Below are 17,603 nucleotides of genomic sequence, written 5' to 3'. Positions count from 1 at the left end.
CTCAGAATTCCCATGCATCAAGGTATTTTCATGTATGTAATGTTTTTCCTGCACAGTGTAGAGTCTTGTTGTGATGAGAGGGATACAGGTATTTCATTAAAAAAAAACGTGCCCCCTGGAGAATAGCTACAGAATTGATATCACAATTTAATCGTAGCTGATCACAAGTTGTCATGACTGATCCAGTCATCTCGATGAGAGTTCGGGCTGTGAATAAACAACTTGTGTTTTACTTTTAGGCTGTCTGAAGGTATGGACAGCTATCAAAGCTACTATACATCACATTAAGAACGATGAACAAATGAAAGTCGGACACAAATATATAATTTAAATGATTTATTGAAGTTTGCAATGTTTTGAACAGGCATCAACACAGTCACCTACTTTGTAATGTTCGATACCTCCCTGTAAGCGTCACGATATCGGCCTCTCACCCACAACCTCACATACGAGTACTGAATGTGCAGCAAAGTGATCTTAGGAAGGCAGATATAGCAAAAGATGAACGTAAACGACAAACGAGGCGATCGACATGTTTCTTTCCTGGTAAGTCAACAATGGGTCCTCAATGTACACGCCCCGGATTCCTATGACGAAAATAATAGAATGTCGCCAGTTGTCATGACTCAACTTATACTGCAACACCGGCTTTTTACAGCGCCACGGCTTCCACAGATGACATTTTTTTATGGATTTTTTGTCAAAGCACTTTAGATATTCATTGCTATCGGGATGTTAAGAGCATTCCATGGAATATAACAAAAAGTGTATCTCGAGCCGGTTTCTCAAACTTACCTAACCCACCTTTAATGTCAGCAAAACATTACAATCATTAATTATAATGGACTACACTTAGCTAACAGACTAATTTCCACCACTCATGGACCACACCCACCTTTTCTTTTGAAAAACTGGGTGACATACTGTCACCCTTTAGTCCATCTCTCTTGTCTTTCTCTCCTTTCTTTTCTTTCTTGAAAGCCTGACTTTGTTAGTCGTTGAGACATCTACACACGGAAGTACTAGCATCCCTCCTCACATGCTCTCACTCTGCTAGAAAGGGCCGGTGTCGCACAGCGTTTGGAGGCAGGACCAAACCATTACAAGTAAATAGAGGGGGTGTTCAATGCTTTGGATAATTAACTTTTGGAAGAAAATAAGTTAAATGAATCGTAAGTTTAGTGAGTACATTATCAATATGGCGTTATATTAATGTTAATTAATGATGATTGATGAAAGGTTACTTAAACATTTTTTCTTAATGTTCTAAATGTTTTTGGGGCCCCTGTCAGTCACGGGCCCTTAGAATCGTCCTAACTTTTCACCCCTTACGGCGCCCCTGTCACAAACCTCAAACAAACCTCCCGGCAACCCTTTGTTGCACTATGATGAAGTCAAGTGAAATGATGGCAAAATAAAATGTCATTGGTGGTTTTCATAAATCGTTTAAAGCTTGTGACATCGCACAGGAGACCTTAGCCAAGCAGTTTGCCGTGTATCATACAGAGTCAGACAGGGAATCTGTTTTTGATTGCATTAAAAAACACCCCTTTTTAGGTGTATAGTCGTATATGGTTTTGTCTTTCTTGGTCTTTAACATTTAAATACCACGTTTAAAATAAGTGGTCCCACTTTAACATGGCAGTCTTTTGGATTAAATTGGCTTTGTTCAGCGAATCCCTAAATAAATCAAACCAGGGGTCGTTGTGGTATGTATATAGTGTATGTCTGGGGGCTTTTATTAGTAAAGGTTTCTTAAATGTCAGACAAGACATCAATTTTCTAATTTTAGGTAAATCTAGCCTTTGGCTCCCTGCAGAGAAGGATTTGGCTGTGATGATGTTATTACTGAATATCAGGTCTATCCCTCTGGAGCTGCCGTAATGCTGGTAGTGATCCCTAACGATGAGGAAGCAGCTGCAAGCGGCTCCACAGGAAGCCTAGTAGACAAAGAAATAACCGGCTTCTATTGACAAGATGAGAGAGAAATCCCTTAAACCCACCGGTTTTACTCTTGAGTGTGAACGTCGCATAGAGTAAAGCCATTGATGTAGCCATGCTTAGGGTACTGTAGTGTCTGCAATGTAAATATCATGAGAAATATTCTGAGCGTTACAAGCCTGAATATTAATCTCCATGTAGGACTTGCCATTGGAAGTGTACGTTCTAAAATGACTATTTGATTCATATTGTGTGTTGTACTTTAATGTCTCCCCATGTAGAATGTAACCAGTGTAGAATTTAGCAGTTCAGCAGCTGCTGAGACGCACTGCTCATGGAAGCAAATTAAATAAAACCAGTCGTGCCTGATTGCTGCAATTTGTGTAAAACCTATTGCTCAATCATGGAGTAAAAATGACTCCTTCCAAACGTACGCCTTGCTCTTGAGAGGTTATCATTATTTTGATGTTAATAAACAGTAGTGACCTTAAGGTTAGAGTGCCCTATAAGCACCACTGAGGTACCCTTCATGGCTCTTAACCCAACTGCTCCCATCAGACTGGGGTTGTGCTGGGCAGCTTCCATGCATGTGAATTGTTGTCAGTGAACGCCTCCTAAAGTAGTAGAGTAAATTAATGTTTAAAAAAACAACACCATACAGTACAATTAATATATCTAACTATAAATCACAGAGCAAAAGACACCTCTTATAACTCCATAACATGCCTGAAAAAAGTCTCAGTCATCTATTGACAGCTGTACTGTATGTACACCAATTCTTAAACTGCAAACAGAAACTGTTAATAAATAATAGAAAGTACTTTTAATAGTAAAACATTTGTCAATATGTAATAAACAAATCAAGCAAAACAATTTTAATACTTCCTGTTTGCATCCCCAAAAAAACCCAAATCTCTTCAAACTGTAGGTCAAACACATTTATTATCCTCCTAATTTGGGTGAAACAATCATTAAATATAATGGGAGTGAAAAATATATCAGTAAGCTTTTGTCATGTTTCACAATCAATATTTACTGACGCTCAGAATGTTCCTTTGAAATCGGCGTCACAGCGTGTTTGTTTATCAGATGCCAAAACACTGTAGAGAGGTTTATTATACAATGAGGGAGGATTTTACAACCCCTGAAAGATATCACAGTCATAATTATTTTATTAATTTATTTTTCCAAGCAACAGTTGGCCAGTAGAAACCCAGCCGTAACTGTCAAACTAAAAGGGATATACTTGCTTTTATATGATTTGCCATAACAGTTAGATGATTTATAATATTTATTCTTGTAAACGGCCCATCTTTCTCTTTTTCCTTATTCTACTTTTAATTAGTTTAAGAGTAACATAAGGCTAACATGTATTCATTGACCCCACTCATCATCTCTGATGGTTAGAAGTGAAAACGACACTGGAGGACACTTGAGGGCAGAAAGGTGAGAAGAAGAAATTCAGGGGGTGTAAAGTTACAATTTGAGTTATTTCAGACTGGTTGGTTATATCGCAGGAGAGATTCATTGTGGTTTGTCTGTGGTTTGTTCCAGGAAGGAAAGACATCCAGCAGTACCCACATCAGTGTGATTTTTCTATTTCTAATATTAACTTTCCTCTGGCAGCATGTGGGTTTTATGGACATAAATGTGTTCTTGCTTAAAACTATCTTCTTTTATTTGTGTCTTATGAACGCTGCCAAAATGATGATTAGAAACTGCCCAACACGGCTAGTAACGACATAAAATCAAGAAATAAAAGACATCAAGCATGCTTGGCATTAAAGATGGTACTTGGTGCTAAAAATGGGAGGTGTGTGGCGCAGTGGGTTCTGCGTTGGTGTTGGGATCAGGGGAGCACAGGTTCCCTGGGCAAGACACTTCACCCCAAATTGCTCCTGTGGGGATTGTCCACAGTATTGAGTATATGAGTCGCTTTGGATAAAAGTGTTTAACAAGTAACATGTAATGTAATGTAAAAATTAAAGTTAAGAACATAAAAAAACAATTTAATGTCTATTTTGTAGGCTCAATGGAGGTTTTATGTGCTCTCTATCCACTTCCAGTTATGAGACAACAACCCTGCCATTCAACATGGTCTCTTGGTCACTCAGCTGATCAGTGTAATGTCTTTGATAAACCGAGGGATGAAGACATATCTCTGGCAGGGTCACTGATCCTGCAGCTTGCTAAACATTGAACTTGTGCAGCTCAGTGTCCTTCAGCTTTGCTCAGAAGTGAATCATTAGATTGATAAAACAGCTTGTGCATTATGAGAATGATGAGCTACCTTCTTACCACACACACGTCTGGGGATTATATAATATGTATCAACCTTCTGCTGCTGTCGTCAGTGACTGCGGCTATTATGCATTCTGATTATTATCTTATCTGAAGATGAGTAATGTGACGAATTCTGCCAAAGATACTGTGTTTCATTTTGATCTTAAGCATTTATCTATTCCAAAACAGTACTCCTTCCTCCTTTAACTAATAGCCTACAGTATACGTTTCGATCAAAGTTGCATGTCACAAATAAAATACAATCTACAAATCTAATTAATTTCCAGCACACATTATATTGGCGTTCACAATGAAATCCTAAAAAGGCTCTCCACTTGAGTCTGATCCCAATCTCTTTTTACAGCAGGTGTGTCGTCATCGCTCGTTGAAATGATCTGATTATGACTTTTAAACTGTGAATGTTTGTTTGTCTTTCCTTCCTCTGACCTTGTCTAACACACCCGAGTGACACGGAACAGATCAGCTGTGATTTTCAACATTTAATCATAATTTCTTGTTCAGGCGGATGAAGATGATGCTTGAGGAGGGACCCAGGCGCCTGGAGACCCGTCCAATATATGCATGTTGCCAAAAGCATGGGACACATGCAGAGTCGGCCAGTGAAATCAGGTCTGAGCTCAAAGGGTATGCAGTTGTGTCTTAAAGGACCAATCTGTGTTTTTTTTACCATATCATTTACATGTAGGGCTTATATTTGCATGTATATTTGACATTTTGATTTTAAATAAGCATTTTGACATTATTAGCAGATCACAATCTTATAATTTGGATCTGTTTTGATGCTTCGTTCACACGCAGGACTGAGGTTCTACCTTCAGAAATCAGTTTAAAGACAAGTAACACACCTCTTGATATGTGTATAGTTTTAAGATTGTGCTGCCAAATGACATGCCACAAGGTTTATATTCAAAAAGGGCCATTGGGATTATTTGTCTCTTTGCTGATTAGATTTAACAATCATCTGATTGACATTCATCAACATCAAATAGAGCAATATAATCAGGGCTCTTTTTTTAGCCGTAATTGTGCAGCCCTTCAGGCTTGACAAAAGCTCTGCATGTACTCAAGTGCTCTAAATAGACAGTTGGGAACCTTATGGCATCAGAAGGTCACAATGAGTTCATCATCCATCATGGTGCTTCAGCAGCAAATAATGTAAATATGGAAAGAACAAACAATAGCTTGAGACCAGAGAGCCAAAGTTGCATCACAAGTCACAGATGTCCTGTCAGCTGCAGCGGAGCAGGATGTCAGCAGTAAATGTATCAAATGTTCATTCAGAGTCTGAGTTTATCAGGGCTGCAGTCCATCACGGCTATGGCTTGTGTCGTAAAAAAAATGCTAATTTGCTGCCAGACTTTAAGACCAAGGTGTCCCCTACTCCTCAAGGCCTATCCGCTCTTACAGATGTTCTAAATCTCACAATATATTTATATTTTGTAATGATTGTGTGTTAAAGTTAATGAGTTTTTGATTTGCTTCTTTGCAGTACGAGTCACTGCCAATCCAACAATTGAATAATTCAATTGCTGAGTGAGTCCTATGAAGGTACAAAGGCTGCTGTGTCATTTTTCATACATGCTTTCTGTAAAGAAGTTCACTAGTATGACCTGAAACTCTCAATTGATTAAAATTGAGAACCCTGATCTGTTCCTAAAAACGTTTCAAGTTCTGAAAAATAAATCTGAAAAAGAAGAATAGATGTCCATTTATGCTTCGATTCTTCCACAGTCTGTAATTGAGCTATTAAACCTGAGGATGGCACATTGATTTTTTTCTTCCCCTCTATTGTGCCGTTCTGCATTTTTGTGAGTGTCTATATGTAAACCATGCCTTGTTGATCAATGTGGCATTTGAGGACAGACAGATGGACTGGCTGGAATTCACCAGGATATTCCTCAGGTCATTTTATTTAGAAAGGCAGCACTGTGTGCCTGGGAAGCTGCTGGGGGCCAAACACACACCCATGAGGAACACCGGGTCAGGGATTTACGCTCCTATGAACATTTAAGTCTCACACAATTAAAGGGAGAGCTCCATGAACTGGATGTGACCCGTGTGGAAACGGAGGGTTGACCGACACAAAGACGGGCTGTTAACCGCAAACACAAATCTCTGGCATCCCACCAATAGAGCTTTGATCCCGCAGTGACTGGAGGCTTTCAGGAAATATGGAAAAAACTGACGCCTGGTTCTTCTAAATCCTGTTTTTAGGTACTGCAGCTCACGTAGTAACACATCCAATCACTGAAGAATTTGTAAAACATGTTTCTAACACAACTGAATCTCAATGAGCCCTCATCAAATATGATTATTTTTACTGGACCACTGCGGTAGATGAATATTATTCAATGCTCTTAACACAGATAAAACTAAAAGCAGCCTTGGTTGCCATTGCAAAAATACGTAATTTGCCTCGATGCCAGGAGTGTCATTTTACTCTGAATTATCAGAGAGGGTGGCAGAACACTGGAGTTAGCTCCCTACAGTAAAATATCTCTTACTGTGGGAGCTGACTTTCTTTGGCAGGCTATTCATGCTTGTTGATGTTGAGTCATACTTCGGGAAGAGTGGAGGAGCATGAGTGGGTTTTCCGTTGTTTTGTAGGTTGACTTCTGAATGCTTGAGACCTGAAGGTGCACTCTGCAGGGCTGTGACAACATACTGAGTATCATCGACAAAAACATTGGTGGATTATAATCTGTTATGAAAGTTGACCTTGAAAATTCTTTTCATTTCTGTTTGTAGGAGAATCACCAATTAGTTTGAAAGTACTTTATGATCTGCACAACATACCGCTCCCACTCCCACTCCCCTGCATTAGTAAAAGAAAAGCATTCAACTTGAATATAAATTTGATAAATGATTTGATCAACACAGTTTTTAATGAAACATGTTCAAATGCAGCTGGATTATTATTGAAGACTATGCCCAATTTCAGTCCCCATGTTTGTAAGATTTGTCTTGAACCGCCATCAGAATATTTTATACGTGACATGGACTTGTTTTGAATGACTTGTCTCTAATTATTTTACATATCACTTGACACTTGACTTGGAACTTTCTCAAGTTACTTGTGACTTTCCCTGATATTTGATAAAAAAACGTTTCTTTTATTCTATAAAGTAGTTTCTTTCCTGGTCTTTTGACAGAAAAGTATTCTTACCACTACCTTTCTCCCATATCTTTTAATTGGCGACAGTATGAAGTGAAGAGCATAGGATTTAGTTAGTTAAGAGAAGGAAGATGCAAATTGGAGTGTGTCTGGGCAGCTCTCGTGGTCGTCATGCAGAAGGCATGTGCTGTCGTCGTTCCTCTCTGAGTCCGAGCAGCTGCAGCCATCTGCTAGTAAATGGCTGAGGGTGGCTCAAGATACAGATGTGATGCCTCATTATCCGCTGAATGAGATGAATGATGAATCCTGGCACCGGCTGTCCCTGACAAACCCAGTCATGATTGCCCCCCCTTTGTTCCAGCCCCATGTGTCTTATTTACTGAAGCTTTCTCTGCCAGCGACATTAGCATTTCTAGGGTTGCACCAACATTGTTTCAAGTTTCTAAACTGGGCTGGTCAGAGGCATAAAGAGATTTCCTGGCTTTCAAAGAGGAAGGGTCGATTAAAAATGCATGCGGGTGCTTTTTGTCATTACGGAGCCATCAGTGGTTGCAGGTTGACAATACAATTTCACATCATGGAAATGAATTAGGCTGAGCTCATTCATTATGGATGCCCATCGGTTTCTTGTTCAGGATGGCCTTTGTGTCATTTCTAAATAGATGAAAGCCAGGTAGGGTCGCAGATAACCCTGTAGTGTATTTCAGGATGAAAAACATTGGTTCTGCTGTCTGGAAGAAGCCTTTCTGTGCGAGTCAGCGTATTTCTGGGTCCCGCATTAGCACTGACGTTTACAAGGGAAAATTAGGACACTTATTCTGCATCAGTATTAATGAGCTGCTTCCTTTTTTGACTTCAAATCATTATTTATGTACAATTAACTCCATTTTTTTAAAGACTTAAACCTGGCGTGTTTTTTTTAACCCAAATGGCAATGGTTTAGTTACGTGTAGCCTACTTTCTAATAAGTATGCTCCAGTTAGGTAACAGGGATTTTGTCCCCTGCCCCTCCAGCTTTGATAATCTTCCACTTTCTTCTCCGCTTGACAAACACAACATGACAGGATTCACTTGTGAATTTAACTGTGACGCTGAGTGACAGCAGCGTTGCATCAGGGGAGACCACAGGTTGTTTTCCTACAGGTAACATTGATTGTAACCACAAGCTCTGTTTTCCTCCTAGAAATCAATATATACGGAATTTTCCAAGTTTTTCTATTTGTATTTAAGTTTTGGTCTGATTTGTTGTTGTATTCTCTCAAGTTTTCCCTCTACCAGTCTCAGAGCTCTCACCTGATTAACACCCATGGATCTCATATTTGTTTTTGCAATGATTTTATTAAATGTAACTTCCTTTTTGAACGTCTCCACACACTCCAGGCTTCATTTTATTCAACAGCATGTCCTCTTGTAAAGGCAGAGTGATTGAGTCAAAGTGATGCCCCTGTTTGATTCTCATGCTGCTCCACCGTGGCTGCTAGAAGCTCGGGGCTCAGCGGATCCTTCCTTGTTTGTGTTCTGTAAAAGCTGAAGCCATTTCTGTCACCTCGCCCACTCTTCCACTGCCTATTTACATGATGAGCTGAGCTCTTGTGTATTTATTTACACTGTCATATATACAGTACTGATGAGTCTGTTTGTGACACTGTTGCTCCAAACTGTGACCCTTTTTAATTTGATTTATATAACACAATTATGAGTGCCTGAGAAGACATATTTACGTCTGTCGATGCTCATTTATAGGCATTACATATTTGCTGATTACCTTGAAACACATTTTTCTAATTTTAAAAAGATCTAAATCTGCAAATAAAGATAATTTTCATCTCTTGATGAATTTGTAATTAGTGATCCATCATTATGTCTGTTTAAAGGGAAAAATCCACGTAATATAATTTAGTTTTGCTTAAAATAAAACAAAGAAAAAGAAAAAATAATTTGGCTAACAGATGAATGGTCTAGACTCTATTGGGTATTATCAAATAATAATGTGTTGAAATACATTTTGATTTGTCATATTCTGTGCTTCTTTTAACGCTTTTTGAGTTCTTACTTAACTTTCATTGCCATTATTTATTTGCATTTCTCCCTGATTTTTGTATTTATTTTTGAAATATAGCCTTTATCATCAATACCTGAATATGTATTTTGCATTTTGTTGTTGCAAACTCCTCTACCCTTTACACATCACTTTTAATATTAGAATACATTTATATTTCCAGCCGAAAGCATTTGAAGCATAAATCTGGTGCCCTCCTTTTGCCCTTTCCTGTACTAGAGTGCCAAGCATCCGAAAAATAACATCTACTGTCTTTTTCTGAACTAGATTGAGTCGTGTTCTAACAACTGAGTAAAATGCTCCTATTTTCTTTTTTCCAGGTGGTGCTCGTCTTTGCTCTCAGCATTGGGGCCCTTGTTATATACTTCATTGATTCTTCTGAGTGAGTATTTTTTCCCTTTAATCATTGTGCTTAATTATGCTGCTACTTTAGCTTATATGACACAATTGACCCTGTTTAACCTGCTCCACTGCCGAATATTTGAGAAATCAAGAAACTGGGAAGTGGTCTTGAGTCATTAAGTCTTCCAGTCCCTAAGTATTAAACAAAAAGGCCGTCGACTTTGAGGCGAGGGAACAGGAAGTGCAAAAATGCTAACTCATTTTCAGGATGTAGTATTCATTCCCAAAGCTCTCTGTTACGGTCTTCTGAAATCCCGCTATTAAATTGATGATGCTTCAGTTAGAATGATTAGATTGATTGAAGGTGAAATTGTATGAGTTTCAGACATTTATGATTTAGAATACCCTCAGAGGGCCTAGTCATTAACTGTTTGCTCCACTCTCATAAATTCTCATATAGTGCATATACTGTAGCTCCTCCCTAATTATACTGAGTGCTTTGTGCTCTGTATATGGTATTTCAGAGCATGTTCTTGCTGGCTGTTTTTATCCAATCCCCTTCCAGGTTAACTGCTCTGAGCTTACTGAAGGTCTCTGCTGACAAACAGCCAGAGCTCACTGATGAAATTTGCTTAATCTCTGTACAAAAGGATCAGACTATCAAACAGGCAGGAAAGACCCAAGTTCCTGTTCAAAACCAATCACCGTCGCTCATCGAACTGGAGGAAGTGGAGGACCCCATTAGTGTACTGTAACTGCAGCCTGCTGGTGTTTGAACAGGAAGTGTCATTAACAAGTAGAGCTAAATACACAGGATAAAATCTTTTATCAAGCCAAAGGGAGTCACCGCTGGGAGTAATGTTAAGAGAAAAAGGCTGTAAACTTTGTAAAATGGCTCATGTCCTGGCGGCATGTTGTTGTTATTTCATAAGACTGCTTACAGCTAAGGGCTTGGCTTCTCTGATTTGGTTTGTGAGCATGCTCTCATTTCATTAACTGGACCAGGTAGAGTTGCATCCTCACCAATGCCATCTGTGGCCTCCTCTTCTCACCAGGCTTGTAGCAGCGTCCGATACCCTTTTCACCTGATGAAGGGTGACCTACGACCTCTGTCTTTAACCTCTCACGCATAAGTAAGGGCTTTGTTAAATACACAATGAGGTATGATGCAGCAGCACCTGTTCGATTACTTATATTCATATTCATACACCAGGCTCTTTGTCTCAGTTCACTTCAGTCTCGTCCAGGGCTTTCTATTATTCTGATCAACCTGTCAACCCAACAAGCCGTGAACTTAAAGAAAGAGCTGCCAGTTAGCTGCTTTCTCCCATGCTTGTAAGTGGCAGCACCCTGTAACAGATACAGCCTTTCCTGTAGTTAGTCCTGCGGGCTGCTGTGGCCGTCGTATGATGGGCGGGACAACCTGGCTGCAAGTGACACAGAGAGATGTCAACAAAGCAAGGCCCTCTAAGTTTCAGTACAGTTAGAGCTACAGGCAGCGCAGAGAGAATGAAGCTGTAACTGTGTCTAACTTTTCAACCTGTGCTTCCACGTAGTCTCGTTTGATTTGTAGGACACACTGTCCTTTGTTGTTTCATCAATGTTAAAGCAGAGCTGGGTGTCAAACTCAGCAGTGATACTGAGCAATCTGAGTATTTAAAAGTGGTGTTGAAATCTTAGTCAGACTCTTCTTAAGGATATATTTTCTTGCTTCATTTTCATTCATTGACTTCTTTATCCACTGGCGGGCAACAAAACAAAAACGCATTAAGCTTACAAACCTACAGCCTGGCAATTTGTATTTATATCTTGTAGTTCACTTATAACAGATGTATTGTCATCAAACACGTTATTATTCATCGTAGGGCCGGGGTTTATTATGCCTCATGGAGAAAAAGAGAATTACAGTTAAACATATTTAAAACAAAACCTGGTCCGGGTGATCTTTCACTTTCAGTGGATTCAGCTTTTCTTGACCATCAAGGTTGTAAATCACGTGCGGTGCCATCAGCCAACATGAAGGTCTCCTCGTCCGGTTTGATCTGAGTCTTTATTGAATGAAGAAGAGAGGGACTTTGAGCAGGGAGGGTCTCTGATCCATAACAGGCTTAGTTTTTTTCCAAACCAGGTCTACTGGAACTCAATTATTTAGCATTCAGGTCGGCCTACTATATGGTCTGTCACCCTGCTGTGGCAGAGATTTGGCGGGCTGACTTGTCATTACAGTGAATGAGGGCAGAACCATCCAACCTATAGGGACCTGGAGGTGCTTCAAAGAACACCGGTTATTTTCCAGAGTAATTATCCATGCACAAGACAATTAAAATTAAGAGGCAAGATTTAATAATATAATTAATACTTTTTCAACTGAAGCGTTAATTAAATTATATATGCGAGGAAATCCTGATACACACAATTACAATGTCTAAAATACTAATAACAACAAGCACATACAAAAAAAAACAGAGTAAATCTTTTTAAGAAGACGATTTTGTCTTACATCACAATAAAAAAAACAACAGTGTATAGCTGAATATATTTCAATATTATTATTTGTTTATTATCTATATCAGTATAAAAAATGTTAGCCATATAACCTAACCCTGAATTGATTGTAACAGTTAAGTCAAATGTTCCTCCTGGGTTTAATAAATGTTGGAAAAATCATAGCAAGCTTCCTAAAGAGATGCTAAGATGCTACTGGAAGAGGAATAGTTGCCTAATATTTATTAGAGTACAGTAAAAACATTGAGTTTTCTCTACATCATCAGTTACATGATGTGCATCGTGGTGATGTGGATTGTTTTGCTTTTAAGATACAATGGCAAAGATCTTAAATTGTCTTGTGTTGGCTAAATACAAAGGATTTTTATAAATACTGCCCGGATTAGCCTCAGGGCGAGATAAGAGGACGGTTTGAGTCTCCCTCATCACATCACTGACCTGAATGTCAGTACAGTGCATCATATCGGTTCAGAATAATCCCAGAGGTTTTTTTTTATGTTACCTCATTCCAACTCTAACACGACAGAGTTTTATCAAACTGAATTTATTAGATTATTTTAAATAACAAAAGCTATTTGCTTTAATCCGAACCGTGTTAAACAGCACTGGGTAGATGTTGAGTAATGTGGTGTGTGTTAGTGGAGCTGGTGAGTGAGAGTTTACAGATTTGCAGAGGTATGAAATAAACTGAATGTATGAGACGAATCTGATTTCAAACCTTCATTTGAATAAATAATAAAAACGTTACGTTACGTAAGTTACCAAACAAGTTTAACAAAGCAATATATATATGTGTTCATCATTAGGGGTTGGATATGTCCATGAATATTAAAGATTTAACCAAAGAGTCACTTTTCCCTCTCAGATTAATTTGTATAATTATTTAGAGGACTGATGACTTGTTATCCTATAATTCACACATATAAATACGAAAAAATCACAATGTATTCCTGATTTACTGTATGTTTTTTATGCTTTCCTATTCTGTTAATCATTATTTACCAAATAACCTAAAAACAAGAGTAGATTTTCACAATTCAGAAGACGGCACAATTTAATGTTCTGATTTGATAAACAACTGAAACATTGAATCAATTAGCAGAATTGATTCACATTCATTTACTGGCCACTAATTGATCAACTCACAATAAACCAGTCCATCATAAAAGTCTTCATTCTAACTCAACTATTCATATAAATGATTAATAATTCAATATTAATCAAATATATGTTCCCCTTAACTGTCCCCCCTTGTTTTTTGCATTTAGTTGTTAATAATATTTTGGAAAAAAAACATTTTATCTTCCAGGTCATCATTTGTATCCACCTACTAACCTTTTACAGTCACATTTACTTGGTTAATTATTTCTCTTTATTTGAATTCTTTGTGCCAGATACAAGCTTTCTGAGGGTGAGACTTCACTGCATTGCTAGCATTTGCTATGGCTGCTTGATTCATAAAAGAAGACATGAACCCTGCATGCATTTAACCCTTAAACTACTGCTTTTGCTCTGCATATCCATCATGTTTGATTTAATTTCTTCTTTAAATTTTATCTAAGAGATCGAACAATGGCACCATTTTCATTGTGATATAGCACCTGGAATATGACAGATTTTGTTGCAGTTATTTAAGGGTTAATCAGGCGTCTCTACAAGATTTAGCTTGAGTGACAATAAATGCATGTTCTTTCTCTGCAGAAAAAACATTGGAAAAATACCAACTATTGCACTTCTTTCAATACTTCAGTTCCTCTTCTTTGGAAAAGAGCAAGTGAAGAATGCATCTTTTTTGCTTTATTTTTGAATAAATATATGCATTTTACCACCCCTTTCCTCACGTCTCCACCACTATGTGTAAAATATTAATATACATTGTGTTTCTCTCTCTGTGTTTTAGTCCTATCGAGTCGTGTCAGAACTTCTACAAAGACTTCACGCTGCAGATCGACATGGCGTTCAACGTGTTCTTCTTGCTGTACTTCGGCCTCCGGGTAAATAAATCTAAAGTTGCGAACATTCAAAATTGTTCCCATCTTTATTTACTCTTGTCAGTGTACTGTATGAATCTTACCTGTAACCCTCTATCTCCCTCAGTTCATTGCTGCCAACGACAAGCTGTGGTTCTGGTTGGAGGTGAACTCGGTGGTGGACTTCTTCACAGTTCCTCCGGTGTTTGTGTCGGTGTATCTGAACAGGAGCTGGCTGGGTAAGGATGCTGATAAACAGGCCTACAGTGGATCTCTGGGCTTTTTATTTCCAGGGAGGCTGTGCTGCCTCCTGGTGGATACAACGGGTCTAACAGCTGCCAGTGAACGCACCAGATAATCTCAGCACACCACTAAAGCTGCAAAAAGAGAACCACCAAGTATTTCACGGCATAGCTGCAATATCAGCCACATAAGTTTGATAATTCTGTCACAGATGTAACTTTTTTTGGACGTTGCATGACACAGTCCAAACAATCCTCACTATTACTATAAATGAAAAAAAATTTCTCCAGCATGAAAACTATAAAGCATGGTGATTAAGAAGCATTATTTGCTTTACTCGTCAAACTAATGCTTGAACGCATGACAACACTATCAAATATGATATGACTGTCATCTGGTGTGCCCTTTTAATGTTCACTTATGCAAGTTGATTTGAATGGAGATGTAATCCCTTCCATGTCTTTGGTCATATGTTGTAGGCAGTGGCCTTTGTTCCACAGGTTTTGTTCACATGCCCTTCACCTCTCCAGCACACCTGCACTAACACTCGGATGAATTCAAGCTATGATTGATTGAAATACCCCAATGGATAAAAATGGTAATAGGCTTTGTAGAGGGCTTGAATAGAAGCCAATCCCCTAAATGTGTGAAACTCATCACTCAGAAAGGTCTGTGAGGAATTACAGGATTAAGGGGGAGATTTTTTTTGCTGCATTACAGGTTTTTATAGCTGCGTTTTCTTCTCCTGTCAGCCGAGGTACAAGCCTGCCGTGTTGCTAACACCAGCAAGAACACCCTCTGCTTTAGAGTCAATAGGACAGCTTGATAGGTACAGTTGCATAACGTGTCAGAGTGTTTCCCCTAGGCTGATGTACTGTGATTTATGGTGTGAAAACAATAAAAGTAGAACAAGCTAGTGCTGGTACCTGGTGCCATCTAGTGGACATAGGAGAGTATAACAGTATTGTCTTGATTTTGGCAGCAGTGAAGATTGGCCATGTCATTGTCGGTTGAATTACAATGATAGTTACTATACATTGTTCCTGGCCGTTATATTGCTTTCTGTAGCAAAAGGTGCTTACTTTCAAGTTAATGGATACTTGATGTTTTTATTTTGTATTGATTTAATCTCCTCATCGCTGCATTCAGTTTTGTCTTTAGGTCAATCTCTGTGTTTTCCTATGGACAATGTACATGCAACATTTTAACATGTGTGCTTTTTTGTTCCGATTTCGTCTTTTTTTTAATATAATTCTCATGCATATTGGCTCTGGGATCCATGCAGCCTGCACAGTTCTCTTATTTTCACTTCATGCAGACTGCACAAAACAACATGCACCACTTACCCAATACTTTCTTTTGTATTGTGTCCAAAGCAGTATTATATTTTATTGATTCGAACACATTTTTGTTATTCAAGTTAGGATGAAGCAGAAAGAATAAACGGACATTTCCGGTTGTTTTTAGAACAGGAAACAAATTATTGTCGGAAATAATCTCGGTCAATAGTCAGGGAGCGGTAGGTCGTGCAGGATTAGTGATTTATTTACTGTTTAGTTGAACTGAGGTCGAACAAGTGACGAGGTCATGCCCAGCTCAGCAGCATCTGTTCGCAGCTGTCCGACTCCCTCTTCTGATCAAACTCCACATTTCACCGGGCGCTCTGCCAGTCGGCCAATCCTGCTGTCTGAACATGTCGACACACGTGTCGTATGTGCTAATATTCTCTCCTGCTAGCATGGGGTAGGGTGAGAGCAGTACGCACATTGTTGATGTTGCATAGAAGATGGCGAAACAACATGCATTTGCTTCATGCGCAATAATACTTTTTTACTGCAAAATCTGAACTCGGTAGAGTTTATTCGGCCGTGCTTCAGGGGTCAAATAGCCTACAAGCAGATCTCTGACTGTGAAAATAATCAAGTGCAAATATTCTGAGACAAAACGGATCATAACTCTTCCAGATAAAATATCAATCTCTTCATGCCCACTCTTTTTCTCTGAGCTAAAGTTTAAAACTCTTAAAAAGAGGCTCTTTGGGTTCAACTAACACTAAATCTCACAGTTCATATTAAAGAGGGATTTAAAAAAGCATGTTATAAATAAAACAACATGAAACAGCTCAGATTAATGGAGGGCCTGAAAGATTAACATAACTGTGTAGTAAAAACAAAATGTCCATTCTGCTAATCAGATTATGTTGTGAACCTTTTGGGGGTCCTGACCTCCAGGTGGGGAATCACTGCTCTAGGCTCTGCCAGCAGCTCATATTATACCTTACTTAAACACTGTATCTCTTTTATCTATAATTAGTACGAAGTAGCATACATGTTTCCCAAAACTGTAGGACCTGGGGCCTCATTTATAAAGGGAAATATGCTAAAAAAAAATGGCATATGCCAGTTTCTACGCAATGTTTGCGATTTATAAAATACTAACATGACGGGAAAACGTGCGGTCCTCCACGCAAACTCTAACCCATGCGTATGCACTAAGCACAACAACGGGAGAGACGAGAAACTGCGACACCGTTGGCAGAAGGAAGAATGGAGAGAAATATGTGGAAATAATACCATCAATAAAATGTTAGCTCTCATTTATCATATATGAAGAATTCATTTTCAAACATTGATTCAAGCCAATCTTAAAATGATTAAACAAACGCTTGTTTGAGACTTCTCAGTGCACACAAAATCATAACTTGGAAAAATAAATAAATACGGAAATGTTAGGCCTATTTGAAACCACCTCGAATATGTTACTGTTATGAAATGTTTCCTCATAAATGATGCGGTAAGCAGGACAGAATTACGTCTAAACTGACGCCGTGTTGCATTTCTATAGGTTGTACGAGCATGGTTTTATATACTAACATGTTTAATCGTGTTTTATGCCGTTTGCTAAGACTTGATAAGTCGCTCATAAAACACAGGAGGTATGGAAACTAAGAACACCATATGTGGTAAATTGTACAGCTAATATAACACAACACATTACTTGTATTTCCTTTAACTGGTGGATTATGGATATATAGTTGCTGATCGACAGCTGGAACACAAACCACCAAATACAAAACAATAATGATGCTGATAAACAGGCCTACAGTGGATCTCTGGGCTTTTTA

The 17,603-nt window shown here is 38.6% G+C and overlaps 1 protein-coding gene across 1 annotated transcript in view; it reads left to right on the top strand.

The window, feature by feature from the left end:
- The window catches only part of LOC104967399 (calcium-activated potassium channel subunit alpha-1-like), a 56,366-nt gene that overhangs the window by 7,613 nt on the left and 31,150 nt on the right, over positions 1–17,603 (top strand). The window contains exons 2-4 of the mRNA XM_010796813.1: positions 9,740–9,801; positions 14,167–14,260; positions 14,364–14,475. Of these exons, the coding sequence (XP_010795115.1) occupies positions 9,740–9,801; positions 14,167–14,260; positions 14,364–14,475 (268 nt within the window). The remainder of the gene's footprint in view (positions 1–9,739; positions 9,802–14,166; positions 14,261–14,363; positions 14,476–17,603) is intronic.

This window comes from Notothenia coriiceps, unplaced genomic scaffold (genome assembly GCF_000735185.1).
Source record: "Notothenia coriiceps isolate Sejong01 unplaced genomic scaffold, NC01 NC01_scaffold00002397, whole genome shotgun sequence".
In the NCBI taxonomy this organism is placed as follows: Eukaryota; Metazoa; Chordata; class Actinopteri; order Perciformes; family Nototheniidae; genus Notothenia; species Notothenia coriiceps.
Note: the sequence above shows the minus strand (reverse complement) of the source record. Positions and strands in the feature narration are given on the sequence as shown.